The 19,247-nt window shown below is 40.0% G+C and overlaps 1 protein-coding gene across 4 annotated transcripts in view; it reads right to left on the reverse strand.

Annotated features, from left to right (window-relative positions):
* The window catches only part of hspa12a (heat shock protein 12A), a 41,008-nt gene extending 35,182 nt beyond the window's left edge, over nucleotides 1-5,826 (reverse strand). For 3 of the 4 annotated variants that reach the window (XM_077729104.1, XM_077729101.1, XM_077729102.1), the window contains exon 1: nucleotides 5,476-5,826. In XM_077729104.1, coding sequence (XP_077585230.1) covers nucleotides 5,476-5,506 — 31 coding nt within the window. In that variant the 5' untranslated portion in view covers nucleotides 5,507-5,826. The remainder of the gene's footprint in view (nucleotides 1-5,475) is intronic. The other variant, XM_077729100.1, reaches the window with a different exon arrangement.
* Nucleotides 5,827-19,247: the final 13,421 nt, after the last annotated feature.

Below are 19,247 nucleotides of genomic sequence, written 5' to 3' on the forward strand. Positions count from 1 at the left end.
GAGAGAAGAAGTGTATGCTGTAGAAATCGGCCGATATGTTTTTTTCAGGGCCGACAGCGACTCCCATTTCCTTTCAACGGCTGCCTCTCCATGAAGCATGACCGAAAAACGGCACGTTCTACGTTGTCACTGGCCGTACCTATGTCTACTGAGCTGCCAAATGCACACTCACCCATCCATCGCAAAAGAAAATGTTTTGCACATCTTATAATATCAATGTCTTAATAAATAATTTTGTAAACTTTCTTTTCTCCATTTGTTTTTCACATTTTCATACAAAATTGGGATTATTTAAAAGTGTTTCAGAGGCAATTTTGGGGACCTTAGTACAATTGGAACAAAATACAGTGAGTCAATGTAAAATTCATCTCGACGGATGAAAAATACAATTTGCGAAACCACTTCTGGAACAAATAAAAGAAATACATCAGCTAGTGTCACGAAAGTGTCCTGTCGAGCGTGGAATGTAGAAGGACCATAATGCAGAGACGTAATCAAGGACGTGGAAGGAGTGCTTTAACAAAAGCTTTAATAACTAAGTCTGGAGGGCTGTCAATAAAATAACAAAACCAAATCTGATGTTGAATACATGAGGAAATGAGGAACTTGGCATGGCAACATAGCATAAAGCAGACAAAGTAGGGTAATGCAAACGGTCCAATACGGACTGAAAAACACAATGGATTTAAATGGACAGACATGGGTTGATTTGACAATTAGGAACACCAGGAAAACCCAAGAAGGTGCAACCAGGGAATACACCACGGACGGAGAAACGACAGGTGGCCAATCATTCGGACAGGACACACCGGGAAAAAAGTATAATAAAACCAACCAAAGCCCCAACTAACCCGAACAGCTAATTTAGATTGGAACAGAAGATTTTCCCAGAAAATGCCACAAGTTAAGACTGAAAGAACTAAAACTGAGCAAACCTCTGTCGTAATAAAAATGAAGGCGATGAGATTCATTAATTTCTGGATTTGCAGAAAACTACCGCAGTACATACACAAAGCCTTCAAAGAACCATGTTTATTCTACATCAGAGGGGCTACAGTAAAATGAGTTTGGACAGAGAATGTGCTGTTTCTTTTTCCCATCTGACGTGCCATTTATTCATGCCATGCAGGAAAAGAGGCAGACCCACTCTCATTGCTTCACTGTGAAAAACTTGGCCTTGTGCCCAGAAACACTCTACAAGGATACAGCCTGACAACAACACAGCCATGACATACTGTGTTACTACACTGTTCACACAACATCATTCATTCATTTTCTGAACCACTTTATCCTCACAAGGGTCGTCGGGGGGTAATGACTTTCAAGCATGAGGTGGGGTACACCCTGAATCGTGCCCAGCAGATCGCAGGGCACTAGGAATAAGACAACTATTCTTGCTTACACTTACACCAAGAGGCAATTTATAGTGTCCAACCAGCCTACCATCCATGTTTTTGGAATGTGGGAGGAAACCGGAATACCCAAAGGAGACCCACACAGGCCCAGCCAGGAAGAACATGCAAACTCCAAACAGGTGGACCGAGCTCAAATTGAACACAGGACCCGGGAACTGTGAGGCCAACGCGCTAAACACTCAGCCGCCAGGATGCACATCAAAACATCTTCTAAACATATTTGGGAGTAAATGGTGACTGGTCTAACTTCGTTCTTATATCAAATACAGACAATCGAAGACTTACGACCTAAGTGAGTCACATCTGTTCAAGTTTACAATCGCAAAAGTCTTGAAACATGATTCATGACATTGCAGAGGGAGTGATGCGTGCCGCAGTTGTTTACTTTGCCAGCAGTGGCAGAAAATTAAAAGGCCAACCGCAATTGAGTTGGAAAAACTATGGCTACATTAGCAATAGAGTTAGTGAGGGTTGCAAGCAGTGTCGAGAACGCAGTGGTGTGCCAACGCAAGGCTCCCGTTGCTGCGTTCGGGAGTAAATGTGGTCAACATTTTGAATTGAATGTTAGCAGGGAGACATATAGCTCGTGCGCCATAGGTTGCTGGCCTACGAAATCAATATAAAATGATAAAGAATGTAAAAGTTCATTCTACATTACAGTATGCACAAAATGCTAATATGCTTGGTGTAAAGAAATCAACTGTGAGAACAATTATTAAAAAATGGAAGACATATAAGACCACTGATAATATCACTTGATCTGGGACTCAATGCAAGATCTCACCCCGTGCGTCAAAATGACAACAAGAACGGTGAGAAAAAAATCCCAGGACCACATTGGGAGTTCTAGCGAATTACCTACAGAGAGCTAAGACCACAGTAACAACGGCTAATATCAGTAACACAATAGGCCGCCAGGGATTCAAATCCTGCACTGCCAAACTTGTCCCACTGCTGAAGACTGTACACATCCAGGCCTGTCTGCGGTTCACTAGAGAGCATTTGCACAATCCAGAAGAGGACTGGGAGATTTTGTTATGGTTGGATGAGACCAAAATAGAAAGTTTTGGAAGAAATACAGATTCTCGTGTTTGGAGAAGAAAGAATAAGAAATTGTATCGGAACACCATACACACTGTGAAGCATGGCGGTGGAAACATCATGCTTTTGGGCTGTTTTTCCTGCAAGGGAACCAGGAGGACTGATCTGTGTAAAGGAAAGAATGAATGGGGCCATGTATCGAGAGATTTTCAGTGAAAATCTCCTTCCATCAGCAAGCACATTGAAGATGAGACGTGGCTGGGTCTTTCAGCATGACAATGGCTTCGTAAGAAGCATTTCAAGGTCCTGGAGTGGCCTAGCCAGTCTCCAGATCTCAGCCCCATAGAAAATCTGTGGAGGGAGTTGAAAATCAGTGTTGCCCAACGACAGTCCCAAAACATCACTGCTCTAGAGATCTGCATGGAGGAATGGGCCAAAATACCAGCAAGTGTGTGACAAGGTTGTGAAGTTACAGAAAACGTTTGACCTACGTTATTGCCAACAGTAATGAGATGAACTTTTGGTATTGACCAAATACTTATTTTCCACCATCATATGCAAATAAATTCTTCTAAATTCAAAGAATGTGATTTTCAGTTTTTTTTCCACAATCTGTTTCCCATGTTTGAGGTTGACCCATGTTGACAATTACAGGGCTCTCTAATCTTTTCAAGTAGGATAACTTGGACAATTGGTGGTTGACTAAATACTTATATGCTCCACTGTAAATACATATAGAGTCATACTTCTACTCATAAAATTAATTGGTTCTAAATTGGTTGTAAATTTCGTAAATAGAGCTGTACTTTATATGTAAATTCTTTAATTCGTTCCACTGTCCTCACACAAGTGCCAACTAAACCGTTTAAAATTGGTCAAAGGGTCCCAATTTTTTGAAAACACACAAAATAAGAGGTTTATTTAAAAAAAAAGATTTATTAACGACTTAAAACGAATAACAAGCATGAATTAGTTCCCTCCACATCCATTATAATGGGAGAGATAATGTCTGTGTTTGTCCGCCAGATGGCGACAAAATGCCAAAAGCCTTTGTAGTACATTTGAGATGTGATCCCCATGTGTGTGTGTTTGTGTGAAAATATGTGCTGCGCTTCATTTGTAGTCTTGATACTCATTAATAAGGGGAGCATTTTGCCGAGGTGGACAGGTACGTAAGAGAGAATCTTTAAACATGTATAGTGGTTGTTGTGAGATAGCCAATGAGAGCCCGGTAGACTGCAACAAGGTTCTAAAGTGAGAATCAATGTATCCGTGACAATTTCCCCAAAAAATAACGGTTAAGGAAACAGGATTTTGTAACTTGGATCATTTTTGTATTTTGAGGCACTCATTTGCATATAAAAAGCTTTTGTGTATACATATGTATCTATGTGTGTGTGTGTGTGTGTGTGTGTGTGTATATATATATATATATATATATATATATATATATATATATATATATATATATATATATATATATATATATATATATATATATATATATATATATATATATATATATATATATATATATATATATATATATATATATATATATATATATATATATATATATATATATATATATATATTTTATATTTTATATATATATATATATATATATATATATATATATATATATATATATATATATATATATATATATATATATATATATATATATATATATATATATATATATATATATATATATATATATATATATATATATATATATATATATATATATATATATATATATATATATATATATATATATATATATATATATATAAATGCATATATATATATGGTCTAAAGTAGTGAATAAATGCCAATGTCTGTGACAGACAGTAGGCTTGACTGTGAACAGTACCGTGATGGGAGACTAGAGGCAGGTGAAGCTCTTTTGAGGGTTGGCTCAAGGAAGAAAAGTGGGAAAACATCTGGAAAGATCTGGATCACTCAGAGTTTGGTTAGAACTTAGCCATAAACAGCTGGTAACAGGTAGCTGCATATAGTAGGGTAAAATATCTCCATCCCTGCATATCCAAGAACATATGCATTGCCTCACGAGGCTCACAGACATGTTGGTGGCTATCCTAGCTGACTTTGTGTAAGTGGTGAGGTATAATTGCTCAATATCTAACTTAAAAAAATAAAGGTGTGTGTGAATATGCGGGTGGAGGGAGGTCAGGAGGCAGCGTATAACCCCCAGGGGACTGCTTTCTCAGGTTATCACAGAAACCCAAATGTGATAAATGTGTTATGACAATAGAAAATTGTATATATGATGCTTTCCTAGTAAATCATCTACTCAGAAATACATAACTGTGATTCAAGTTTAATGCTGCAGTTCTGCTTACTTTAGAAAGCATTAAGATGATAATTCGGGATAATAATATACCATAGTGCCTAAAATAGTTATTTTATTGTTCTGCATTGCTCTGTATAAAATGTTAAGGTCGTTTTTGTCTTGTTTTTTTTTTTTTTTTGAAAACAGTTGTGGCTATCATACCCACCTCAGCGAGGCCCACTGCGCTACCTGAGAACATTCTGCAGACTTTTTTGCTGCAGTGTCTCAACTCTAGTGGGATGGGCCACGATTCAGTTCGGGACCGTTAGGAAGCGGCAAGTGTTAAGATTAATATGGTGTAAACCACACGAAATGGTATATACGTATATGTGTGTGTCTATATGTATGTGCATGTGTACATATATATTTTTCCAATTATTTATTCTGTTTTATTTCGCCACGATGTTGTCTGCAGTGCAGTGTCATTGTTTTGGCCAAGGGAGGCGAGGTCCAGACTGCGGTTCTTTTTCATAAAACGAGGAAATGGGAAAATGCGACCTTTCGGTGCAGTTGAAAACATATTGACATAGCTTAAACTGGCCGCTTGAGGTTACTATGAAGAGGAAGTAATATTTCAGCACCTTGACCACCACAACGAAACGCAAATTATACACGCGCACAAGCTTTATACGGTGACCAAAGTATGTTCAATGAGCCTACCTGTTATAATGTTCTCTTCTTTCGTCGTCATCGAGCTTGCTAAATTCGCCTCCTCCCAAGCCTTCTCCCCGATTCAGCTACACTAAGCAATCGTCTCGTTTTATTGGGAGAATCGGTCCACAGAGGGGGGAATAACAATAATAGCGAGGTGCAGTGAAAGGGTCCACGTATGACGAAGGGTTTGCCAATTCACTTCTCTTTGCTGTGTCCTGTCGGGAGGCTAAAACCCAAGGAGAAATGGAGAGGCTGAAGTGAGAGAACTGTAGGAGGGTGGCAAGAATCACAGAGGATGTTGGGACCCCTACATTACTGCGGCTGCTCTCTACGCCCCGCCCATCCCATGCTCGGTTGTCCTGGCCTGGGAGTGCTGATCACCAGTACTGCAGCTTTGCGCAGGACATCCTGCCAACTGCTTTGCTCACTTGCAAGAATGGTGTTGGTTAATCTATGATGAGCCTCCAATACATAAGATAAAACAAACAATATGCATACACAGTGCATATGAGGAAGGTAGACAAATTCCATTCCTTTTTTCTCTGTATATTATTATGTGGAACCTTCTAAAAAATAAAATCAATAGTTTCCTCAGCATTACAGAATTAGTAATCCAGAGAATCATAATAGAATACAGTGTTCCCTCGCTACTTCGCGTTTCGGCCACCGCGGATTCAGAGGTTCGTGTTTTTTTTGGTGAAAAAGATACAAATATTACATTGAGACAACATATTTTACAGTTTTTTTTGTTATAACATGAATTTCCCTCTCTCTATCCGCATTTTATATGGTGTACTGTATACGGAAGGGGGCGGGGGTAAAAAACATTTTTTTTTGTTTTTTAAATTAAATTCAAATTAAGCATTTTTGAAGGGGCATCCCCACTTCACGGAAATTCACTTATCGCGGGTGGTCCCTGTCCCCATTAACCGCGATAACCGAGGGAACACTGTATACCACATTTTCTTGCATATAAAACACCCCCGCGTATAAGCTGTACAGTTAAAATCTCCTTTAAATCATTGAATTGTACAATTTCTTGCTTATAGGCTACCCCCTGACTCACAATTTTTACGTTTTTTAATCGGGAGTATAAATGTATTACTTTGAAGGGAAAATCTTCGCACATAGTATTTCTGAGATACTGTATGAATCCAAAGGATCATTTGCTGGATTGCACATTCTGAAAGGATGTTGCCTACTGGTGGACGAATTCAAAAAGGAAGTCATTATTAGAGGCGGGACAAGGCAAAGCAATGTATTCATTTACATGCGTTTTTTATTATTATTCACATTCGGAAGTTCAGAAAAATAATATAGGCACAAAAAAACAAATATGAGATAAGAAAAAATCAGTTTTATACTAATTCAGCCAGTAATGGCTGTTTTCTCACTCCAAAACAGAAAATAACCAAAAAATAGTGAATGTTAATTTTCCGACATCTACTGGTGAAAAAGATATAGCAACGCTGTTTTTTAGTTACAAATGCGGCTTATATGCAAGACATTTTAATATTTCTTAATACATTCCTTTTTACTTTACTTTGTAATTTATACTTTTTACTTTAATGTTTTTCCAACTTTCTGTGTTCTGTTAGCCTGGCTTCTTTCTGCTACCATTGAGCCATGCCTTCACTGTCACACACATGGGACTCGCTGTTACAATACGCAGCAGAAGGAGCAACACCTCGGTGCCGCTGGAGATTCGGAGCTGGACAAAAGTCCCAGGGGAAGAGGCAACACTTCTGACCAACCATTCTATCAAGCATGATGGAAGAGCTGTCGGCGCTCACCAGCAACAGAGTCGATGAGTTCTGCCCTGCTGCTGTTTTCTTCAGCTCCAGACTACAGAGGAACTGTGCGGATAAGCTTGCAAGAGCGACTCTGCATATTCTCTACCTTGGTCACAGTCTGCAGAAATTCCCTATTTCGTGGAAGATTCCTGTGTGTGGTTCCAGTTTTTGTCCAACTTTACAACGAGTCTGCATCCATTTTAGCTGACACAACCAAAATGGCGCTGTTTAAACGGTATCCGGCAGCCGCGGTAGCTCCGTCCACTCTTGCTTGTTTTGTGTTTTTGCTGCTTTTATGTCTCAATGATTTGATGATTCCATTTACTTTGATTTGTTTCATCGTTTTGAGTCCGTATCCATTTTGGCTACCGCAACCAAGATGGCAGCCTGTGGCGGTAGATTCGTCCACTATTGCTCGTTTTGTGTTGTTGATGCTTTTATATCTTAATTATTTTATTTGATGATTCTTAATGATTCCATTTACTTTGATTTGCTTTGTACTTTGTGCTTTGCTGTTCGGTCTAGTTCAGTCTCTTGCTACTGCTACAATGAAATTTCCCGAATACGGGATGAATAAAGTTATCCAATCCAATCCAATTCGGTGTTTCAAAAGTGGTGCCAGGGGTTGGCAATAGGTAATTGGTAGAAAATTAGTGCCATACATTCCAATAAATCTAATTTCAGTTGAGCTTTTGCAATATCAATACATTTACTTTTATGCTGAAAAATTATCAATTATTGGTCGCTGAACCAAAATTATTTGCAGTAATTTTCCTCAGCCATTCTTCATTGTACGCAAGAAATGCAAAATACATGCGGACAGAAAAACAAGCAAGACACGCGCCTGCACGCTTTTACGGGCATTGAAAATCCAAAATTGGAGAGCTAACACTACAGGAAGAGGCAACCATTGAGACCCTCAAAGTGGACATGAATTCATCAGATGCTTTTGAACAATTATCGTCTGTAGACTCCTACTAAAGAGAGGTCACCTCGGCATGTCGTGACCAATTTATGGCTTCTTCGTTCAATTTACCGACTTCAAATATCATTCAACATTTTTACGGCATGACCACTTCTTATTGGTGAGTGTAGGCAGAGGTTCTCCCCCAAGTGCTTGAAAATGCAACTTTATTTACACACTAATACTGTTTTTGGGATCATGAGCTTTTCTTCTTTATCGTTTCATCAAATGCTCTTTTGGAAAGTCCCCCTTTTTTTTCCTGTGAATTCATTTTATCTTGTAAATCCAGCAATCGCAAAATACCAAGCAAGGGCACACGTCTGGCAGTGCAGGATTTGAGTCCCTGGCGGCGCATTGTGTTACTTCTTTTCTTCAAATTTGTGCAGCCCAGTCTTTGACTTGTTCCGAAGCAACAGTAACTTCTCCATCCCAGGGTGTGTTCCTTATAATAAAAGCACAATCACATTGATTAGTATATACTGAACACCACATTCCTCAGAATTACTCCTTTTTGCAAGATTGTCAAAAAGCAATGTTAATTTTGTACAGCTACGTAATCAATAATTGCTATGGTAAAATTTAACAGTAATGGGACATTCACGGTTGAATAGAGACAGCTTCATAAGGCCCAATATCAACATTGGAAAAAATAAACAATGCGGGAGGAAACTCTACAGCCAGACCACTGGTCCATAAATCAGCTGAGACAAACTGCTCCGCCAAAGGAGGCCAGGTGCTCTAACTTCTTAGCAGAGGGACGTACAGTGTTCCCTCGGTCATCGCTGTTAATGAGGAAAGGGACCACCCGCGAAAAGTGAATTTCCGCGAAATAGGGATCCCCCTTCAAAAATGCTTAATTTGAATTTAATTCAAAACAATTTTTTTTTTTGTAGTCTTTCGTTTTCCGTCCAGTTGTCAATTGGTAAGGACAAATCCGAGGAGGAAAAGTTTGAAGCACATTAATTTAAAAATCTGAATTTTTTCTGCCAATTTCATCATACTCAAAATCTTACTCCATGGAGATCCCTAAACAGCAGCTGTCTTCAAATTCTTTTTAACATGGTCCTTTTGATCATATTGATAACACAATAACAAAATACATTCATTCATTAATCAATTCGTCCTTTGTATCACTTATCATAACACAGTACAGAACATTATCACAGAACAACAGTTTTGGTAAATAAGGTGTTTGGTCTCATCTCATGTTCTGAACTGCTTTATCCTCATTAGGGTCACGGGGGGTGCTGGAGCCTATCCCAGCTGACTCCGGGCCAGAGGTGGGGGACATCCTGAATCGGTGGCCAGCAGGGCACGAGGAGACCGACAACCATTCACACTCACTCATACCTGGGGGCATTTTGGGCATAACCAGAGCTGTGAGATGCGCTAACCACTCGACCCACCGGGCCCCCCTGTCTTTGGTCACCTTTAATAAAATTTGTGTGTTATTCAATTCAAAATATCTTTATACACCGATGAACAAAAATCACAAATATCTTACTTATTCCATCATTATGATTTGTGAAAATCCAAATGCCTAGTCAGTCAAAATTGTGTGTAATAGCTGGTATTCTGTTTTGATCATTGTTTTCTTGTAAGGATTGAACACTACATTTGTTTTTTTCTTTTCTGCTGAATCAATTACATAAATTAATTCAACATAAACCAATCAAAACTGTCATCCCATTATTGTATAATGCCAAAGATGGTATATCTTTTTTGAATTGGAATAAATAGCCAGGCTGGCTTTCTCCATATGCAAATTCTTTACTTCTTATCAGTGAACATAAGAAGGTACAGACTTGATTCCAAGACAAAAGAATGATAGAACAAGCAAAAAATAATCTTTTTAAAAATAGGAAAAAATACAAAAGAGCAAACTTGTTCTATTTTGTTCACGGAATTGAACCACCAACTCCCCCTTTTAGCCAAAATTACTGCAATTTAAGTATGTACAAAATGTATCCTAATGAAGAACTACAAATTACTTCAATTACGTATATTGTCTTGCATATTGAAACCAGTTGTTTGAAATTAAAAGCTTTGTTGCAAAAATTTAGCATTCAATTGTCTTTATAGTTTGTCTATCATTCGCTATCAAACTTTCTTAATCAATATTTTCCAATTGTTAGACACAAATAAAATGTAAGTAAATTTCTACCAATCACCCACTTCTTACAGTTGGACGTAGCATTCAGATATTTTTTTGTTAAAGAGCCTGACAGCTGATGGGAGGAAGGATCTGCAGAAGCGCTCCTTTATGCAGTAAGGGTGCAGCAGTCTATTGCTGAAAGAGCTTCGGAAGAACCTCCACAAACTCATTCTGGGGGTTGGAGGTTCTGTGTCTATAATTGACATCATCTTGGCCAGCATCCTCCTCTCTCCCACTTCCTCCACAGAGTTCACAGGACGGTCCAGAAAAAATCGGGCCCTCCTAACCAACTTATTAAGCATGTTCCTGTGCCTCTCCGTGCTCCAGCTTCCCCAACAGACAACAGCATAAAACACAGCAGATGCTACCACAGTGTCCTAAAAGGTCCCCAGCAGTGTCCTGCGCACTTCAAAGGACCCTAGTCAATTCAGTAGGTAGAGGCAGCATGGTCCCTCTTGTACAGGGCATCTATGTTTGGGGACCAGTCCAGTTTGTTGTTGAGGTGAATGATTGATTCTTTATATTATCAACTCTATTCTAATTACTTAAAGTAGTGTGATATGTTAAAATGTTCAGATAAGAAAAAAAGCATTGGTTGCCAATTTAAATATTTAATTTACACCCCGTTAACGATTGCATATTAAAAATTTCGCAACTAGTTTTGACTGGATCTATATCCATATTCGATTATTGGATGGATGGATGGATAACTTTATTCATCCTGAATTTGGGAAATTTCATTGTGGCAGTAGCAAGAGGATGAATAGACAAAACAGCAAAGCAAAAAGCACAAAGTACAAAGCAAATCAATGTAGCCGCTTGAACGGCGCCATCTTGGTTGCGGTAGCGAAAACGGATACAGACTCAAAAAGACGTTGTAAAGTTGGACAAAAACTGGAACCACACACGGGTCTTCCACAAGATAATGAACTTCTGCAGACTGTGACCGAGGTAGAGAATATGCAGTGACATTTCCACGCTTATCCATACAGTTCCTCAGTAGTCTGGAGCTGAAGACAACAGTAGCAGAGTAGAGCCCCTCGACTCTTTTGCTGGTAAACGCCGGCAGCTCTACCATCTTATCCCAGGATGGAATGGTTGATCAAAAACGTTGCCTCTTCTCCCGGCACTTTTGTCCAGCTCCGAATCTCCAGCGGCACCGAGGTGTTGCTCCTTCTGCTGCGTATTGTAACAGCTAGTCTCATGTGTGTGACAGCGTAGGCATGGCTGAATGGTTAAAAAAAACAAGTAACAGAAAGAAGCCAGGCGAATAGACCAAAGAAAGTTGTAAAAACATTAAAGTAAAAAGTATAAACTACAAAGTAAAGTAAAAAGGGATACATCATCGCTTTCACCAACTATGATTGGCGTGTGATAGTATGCGGTAGCCGGGCCAAAACCAGAGTTAGCCAGCCAGTGATCGCAAACTCCACCCACAATGGCCGACGGGAGGAAAACAAATGGATTTGGTTGCAGATTTGCTGACAAAGCCATTTTCCAAACGGACTTTTCCAGAAAAAAATTGATATTAAGAAAGGGTGGTCAACTCCGAGGATAACAAGCCTGTTACAACCAGGAAAAGGGATTGACCGCCACCTTCAGTTCGCTATCTACGAGTGCTACCCCTGGCTCATGGGCTCCAAGGAACACTGCAAATTGTATTGCTGGGATTGCTTGTTATTTGCCACCGATCGACATGGTGTTTGGAGCAACACTGGATTTGCAAATTTGACTTGTTTAACTGAAGCAGCAACGAGACACAAAAGCACTGCCGGACACTTACAAGCAACGGTTCTCTCAAAAACTTTTGGGGAAGCCCGAGTGGAGTTACAGTTCAGCGAGCAAGTGCACAGAGAAATGGAGCGCCACAACGAAAACGTAAAGAAAAATAGGAAAATCTTAAAATGTTTAATAGTCTGTGTAAAATTTCATTTTGCGGACACGATGAAAGTGCTGCATCCCCCAAAAAAGGAAATTATGTGGAACTTCTTTTTCTCATTGCTGAGAGAAACATGGATTTACATTACCACCTGTCCACTAATAAAGTGTTTAGTGGCACGTCAGGCAAAATACAAAACAACCTGATCACTGCAATTGCTGAAGTGATGGAGGAAGAAGGAAAAATAAAAGTAGTTTGTCTCTGTAATGGTAATGACCTGCTCACTGAATTCTGAGCCAGCTAAAACCCCCAAACACTACAAACCAGGCAGATTGCAGTAGAGGAGAGGTGTTGCAGTCTTAGAAGAACTGGTCGGTTGAACACTTGTCATCCTAGGCAGATCCGAGACGATCAGAGGGACAGTAAAGATGAGCCAGTTCAAATTTCACTCCTGTGCAGTCAACAGAACTCCTACATTGTCAACAAAATGGAACTGTTGCAGGAAGAGGTGGTAGGAGCATTGCACACCCTGAAGAAGTTCGAATTACCATGGATGCGTTGCCCCAGCTACAAATTGCTGTGGACCCTCACGAGGATGTGTTCCTCCTTTTTCAGGCCAGATATGCAAGTAAGGTAAAGATCAAGAAAACAGACTTCCCCAAGTGTATTTGTTGTACCCCTGAATTTACGGGGTAGTGTATTTGCCTTTAAAAGACGGGGGAAATAATCAGACAGGTCCTTCGTTGATGTTCAAGCCAACTTTAGTTATATCAAAGCAATTCACACAAAACATAATATACAATAACACCCGAATATATACATATTAATATATTAACAACCCGTTATAATCCAAAATAATGTACTTGTTGCATAAACGATCATAACTTATGAGTATTGTAACTTGTTACCTTTTGTTTTGCAACTTAGTAAAGTCCTCAGCGAGTTAGCAGGGCAACCAAAGGAATCTCAATAACATATCTTCCTTTTGTTCCGGCCGTCATATACTGCATACTATTATGCTACCGTTATAACGGCGGCCGAAGGTAGCTTGCTGTAAACAATACACCTGAGACTCGCACATTCACGCACACACATAAAAAAGTAAACAACCATCACTAAGCATTACGTTCTTTCTCACATGCTAACTATTGTCTCTTTCAAATCCCACACTCAATTGATCTTCAAAACAAAGCAATATACCTTTAAAAGACGGGTGAAATAATCAGACAGGTCCGTTGATGTGATGTTCAAGCCAACTTAGTGAAGTGTCTGACAACCCCGCTTTTATTCTATACACAGGTCTACTGTGTGTTTCGCGCGTACCCATTACGTCATAGCTGCGTGCTTTGCGCACGCTTCGCGGGTCATAGCTGCGTGAGTCCATTTTTACCTTAACACCTGCACTTATTTATAACTTCACTCACTTCACCCTGTCACAAATTTGTATGTCATAAATAAAAAAAAATCTTGTCCGAAGAAGCGTAAGGATCGATTCTTCCTTGCAAGACACCAGTTATGAGTCAGATGTCTGTTTTATTTATGCATGCATTTGGGAATGCCTATTGGTGAACCTATCAATTGCTGTGAGGAGGGCTTTCCCAAGTCTAAAAGAAAACAAGGTGAAGACTTTTATACAGCCTGCCAGTGCAGAACAGATTCACCATTATGTAGTGAAAACCAAGAAAAACAGAGTTTTAGTACCAAAACACACCAATATTCAGACTGAGTGTCGTATAGCTGCCCACTGTTTTAAAAAAGACATGAGCATGCTTTTTCAGCCAAATGTGAACTCCCAGTGGCCATATGGTCTTGAGTTCAATTACACTTTTGTCAGAGTAAGAAAGGGTGTCAACACAATTGATCTCTCAAATCCAACTGACCATGATATTCTCTTACTCGGGATCACTTTCATTTGCACAGTACGCAATATTTTCACTGTACTTCCTGCTGTGATTTTTGAACCAGCCCCATCACCAATTAAAGTGAACCACTCCAGCATTCACACCCCATTCGATACAGGTGAACAATGGGACCCACCTGTAGAAGTAAGTCACCTGACAGAGGAGCAGAGACAGGTAGTGAAAATAAACTGCGAGAAGAGTTACTCAATCTCAGACAATCACATTGGCTGTATTGACAGATTGCAAATGACTATCTCTCAAAGACCAGTCAAGCGCACATACATGTCAGTGCCCCGACCATTGTACCAGGAGATGAAGGGTTACCTCCATGACTTGATACCACAGGGCTGGCTGAGAAAGTACAATCTCATCACACTCCTCGCCTGTCATGTGTCAGAAAAAAGATGGAACTCTTCGGTGATGCATAGACTATAAAGTCCTAAAAAGGTTGACACATCCCAATCGACAGCCTATCCCCCGAGTCCAAGACATTATGGACGGCTTGGGAGGGAATTCCTGGTTCTCCCTCCTAGACCAGGGGAAGGCATATCATCAGGGGTTTATGTCTGAGGAATGGTGAGCATTGGCTGCTTTTGTTACACCATGGGAATTGTATGAGTGGATCCCTATTCCTTTTAGCCTCATGAACGCCCCTGTATCATTTCAGGGTTGCATGGAGGAATGTCTGGAAGAATAACATCTGCATTCCTTACTTGGATGATACGCTGGCTTTCAGTAAGACCTTTGAAGGGCATGTAGACAATGTGAGAAAAGTACTTCAGCACCTCAGAGAGTATGGCATCAAACTAAAACCCAGCAACTGCAATCTCCTGTAGATTTTGAAGCTGTTCGATTACTGAAAGACATCAAACCACACACTGTTGGTCAACTCAGAAAGATGCTTGGTCTACTGACTTATTACAGACAATATATCAACGACTTTTCCAGAAGAGCAAGTTGTCTGTACGACCTTCTCAAAACAGACCAGAGTAATGCCCCAGACAACAAAACAAAGACAAAGAAACCAAGACATGATCATATGGACTGACCAGCACCAACAGGCGCTTGAACAACTGATTGACTCTCTGCTCGTTTCACCAGTATTAGGGTTCCCAGATTTTACCCAGCCATACATTGTACCCACTGATGCCTCACACCAAGGTTTAGGTGCAGTGTTGTGTCAGAAGCAGGATGTAGTCATTGCCTATGGCTCCCGCACATTGACAGAAGCTGAGAATAATTATCACCAAGATGCTGGTAAACTGGATTTTCTGGCTCTAAAATGGGTCATCACTGATAAATTCCGAGATTATTTATACTATGCCCCAACATTTACTGTGTATAGCGACAGCTACCTGCTCATGTACATTCTATCCACTGCAAAACTGAATGCAAGCACTTTCCTTGGGGGTTGCAGATCGGATGAAATCCACTTTATAATAAAATTTAGGCCAGAGAGGGAAAACAGTGAGGTTGATGCTTTGTCAAGGATGCCGCTGGATGTTGAGTCGTTGATGAAAGAATGTTCGGAGGAACTACCACCCCATGCCATCGTTCCCACGATCCAAGCAGTTAAGTTACAAAACATGTCCCCTTTGACCCTGCCTTCCTTACAGATGTGTTGTTCAGTATCAGATGCAGATGAGACAGCTGCTAAATCAATCAGCACCATACCAAAGGAAGAGGTAAGGAAAGCACACCAATCTGACCTGTAAATTTCTCCTGTGTTGAACTATAAACTGTCATGTTATTAGCCATTAGCTGAGGAGTTGAAGTTGCTCAGACCAAAGACAAAATGTTTGCTCAGGGAGTGGGACAAACTGATGAAAGACAGTGACGGGAATTTGTACAGAACCATCACAATCTGTAAACAGTTAGTCCAACCAGAGCAATGTTGAGCGAAAGTAATGAAAGACTTGCATAATAACATGTGGCACCAGGGTGTCAACCCCACAGTATCCCTTTTGCTTGATCATTTCTTCTGGCCGTATATGCAGTCTGATATTGAACATTATGTGACTAAGACCTGCTTTTGTCTAAAACAAAAAATATGTCGTGAACACAGAGTTCCATAGACAAATATTGTGACAACACAGCCCTTTGAGTTGGAACGTATTCACTTTCTTCATCTTGATCGATGCAAAGACGGCTATGAATATATACCCGTCATTGTCAATCACTTTACATGTTTTGTCCAAGCATATGCCACCACTTCCAAGTCAGGAAAGACTTCTGCAAACCTCAACTTCAATGAATTTGCCTTGATGTTTTGGTTCCCCTCACGCATCCACCATGATCAGGGGAGAGAATTAGAAAATCAGTTGTTGGCACAATTGAAGAGACTCAGTGACATAGATGGATCCAGGACAACACCTTATCACCCGATGGGGAATCGTCAGGTGGAACGAATGATCAGGACATTTCTACAGATGCTCAGAACACACACAGATACAGAATTCAAACTGGAAGGAGTCTTTGAACAAGCTAGTGCATGCATACAACTGTACCCTTTTTGATGTGACAGGTTATTCACAGTTTTACCTGCTTTTTGGGAGATTGTCAAAGCTTCCAGTTGACATTGGATTGGATTGGACAACTTTATTCATCCCGCATTTGGGAAATGTTATGCTCTTTGGACTGTGCAGCAAGTCAGATACACATGGTCAGGAGGACTATGTGGAGAAATGGAGATAAGGTGTGGAGGAGGCATATGCCATTGCAAACGAGAGTGCAAGGAAAACTGCAGAACGGGGTAAAAAGCATTATGACACAATAGTGAGGAGCTCAGTGATACAACCTATAAAAAACTGACACAAAGAGGAGGAACCGGAAAACTGTGACTTCTGGGAAGATACAGTTCACACAGTGGTGAGGCGAATGAGTTCTGCACAGAAATCTACTGATATCTTGTGACCATTTACCCTTTGAGGCGAAACCAACAACGACAAATTTGGATATAAGAGCAGACAGCGGACACGAGAGACTGCTCATAGGATCATCACGGGAACTGTTTCCCTCCCTGCAACTCCTTCGTGTAATGTCTATCTGGTCGGAACTTCCTCATGTAATGTCTCCGGTCGCAACTCCCTCTTGTAATGTCTCTGCGAGCACTGGGCGGAGCATTGCATTTTTGCATTACATATTTTTCTTTCTCTCTAGTCGAATGGCGAGGCGCGCACTGGGCGGAGCGTTGAAAGAAATTATAATTTTCTTACCAGAAGTTTAAGATGTTCTGGCAGCCAAATTACTTCTGATGTCGAAATATCTCGATTTTTCCCCCTAATGGTTCATATCAACAATAGTTGTCAATTTCGAACAAGAAATAAAAAAAAAAATCAAAGCGGAAATTTGTTTTATTTCATAATCCAATAATTTCCTTTAAAAATGAAGTAATGTAAGCACAACCAGGAAGTATGTCCGTGGCGGTATAGTCTTCACGGTATAGTCTCTGAGCATGAGATACACATTACGCAAGTATCAAGGCTGATATTTTAACGATCGACCGCATGACCTTCAATCAGCCTTAAGAACTAATTGGATGTGCTGACATGGTAAATGCTACGAACACATGTATCAAGGCTAATCGTGTCTGGCCAGTCAGAGCACGTCGGCGCCGCCCTAGGTATTATGCCGATGCTCTGAGGCAACACTGAGAGACACAAGTGAGTTTTTTTCCCGTTTTATGTAAGATACGTTTTTTTCAGGAATTTTATTCACGTCAAAATAAATGTTGTATCGCATTTTATCTGTTGATCTTTTCTCTATTTTCAAATAAATGACCGTATCGGCCGCATTGTCTTCCGAAATGGCGTTTCGTCTTTGTCACCTTGTAGTTTGATGTATGTCGTCCTTTTATGCGCATATAAGCCGTAACCTTGATTCAGTCATATTGTCCGAAAAATGCGGCTTAAATGCGAGTAAATATGGTACCTGTTTACCTCGGCCAATTGCCCCCTTATTAATTGCAACAGATTGCAATTCCTCTTATCAAGCAATAAAAACATACAAATGCAAAGCGGCACATATTTACTCACAGGCTGTACCTAAAAGTTTCCAAAGTTCGAGATTCTGTAGATGTCACTTTATGATAGTGATAGCTTGAATTTCTGGATACATTGCAATATTTAAATTGTGATTGTGTTTTCAACAGTACTTAGATATTAAACAGTGCTCAGATATTAAACTCTCTCTCTCTTAGACATTAAACTCTCTATAATTAATATCATTTTGAGAGCGGGTTTCAACAGTTAACTCTTTGTCACCATTTGTTCAGCGACCAAACGTCCGAGCACCGATGGCCATCCATTCTTGCATAATCAACGCTTAGAGTTTGTCAGAATTTATGGGTTTCTGATTGTCCGCCCGCGTCTTGAGGATTGACCACAAGTTCCCAATGGGATTAAGATCTGGAGAGTTTCCTGGCCAAGGGCCCAAAATCCTAATGTTTTGTTCTTTATTAAAGTCAAAGTCAAAAGCCTTTATTGTCATTATACAACAGCTGAGTGTAATGAATTTAGTGGTGCTACTCCACAAAGTGCGTGGTTCAAATAAGTAATTTAAAATGTCACACGGCAAGGTAACATACCTGTCAACCTCTGCCGTTACCTGCCCTTATAAATGATTATGATTCCCCGTACAAACCCCCCAAAAAACGTACAAACACCGTACGACGCATGTTTACTCCTGGTAACTCGTTTCTTACTATGTGGCTCCTCCATGCTTGCTACCACGATATTTACTCCATGTATATCTACGAATGCGCATGTCATCCTTTATCGATATTGCCGTACGCACCGCTGAAAGAAATACATACGATTGAGGAAAATTTTTGCTGGTATACCGTGACAATAGTAACGATCGATGACAGTAGCATCGTTGGCTACCAGCCTACGAGACTATCTGGATTTTAGCCAAAATGGTCTCGTTGAGATCGGTTTTCATAAATATTGGCGATTTTTAAAAAAAATGTTCCCCGTACAAAAGTCGGTGTAAGGCGTACATGATTTAAAGTGGTAAAAAAAATGTATAAAATACGTATAAAACGTACAAGTTGACAGGTATGTGTGGTAATTCTAAATTGCACAGT

This window comes from Stigmatopora nigra, chromosome 12 (assembly GCF_051989575.1).
Source record: "Stigmatopora nigra isolate UIUO_SnigA chromosome 12, RoL_Snig_1.1, whole genome shotgun sequence".
NCBI classification, from domain to species: domain Eukaryota; kingdom Metazoa; phylum Chordata; class Actinopteri; order Syngnathiformes; family Syngnathidae; genus Stigmatopora; species Stigmatopora nigra.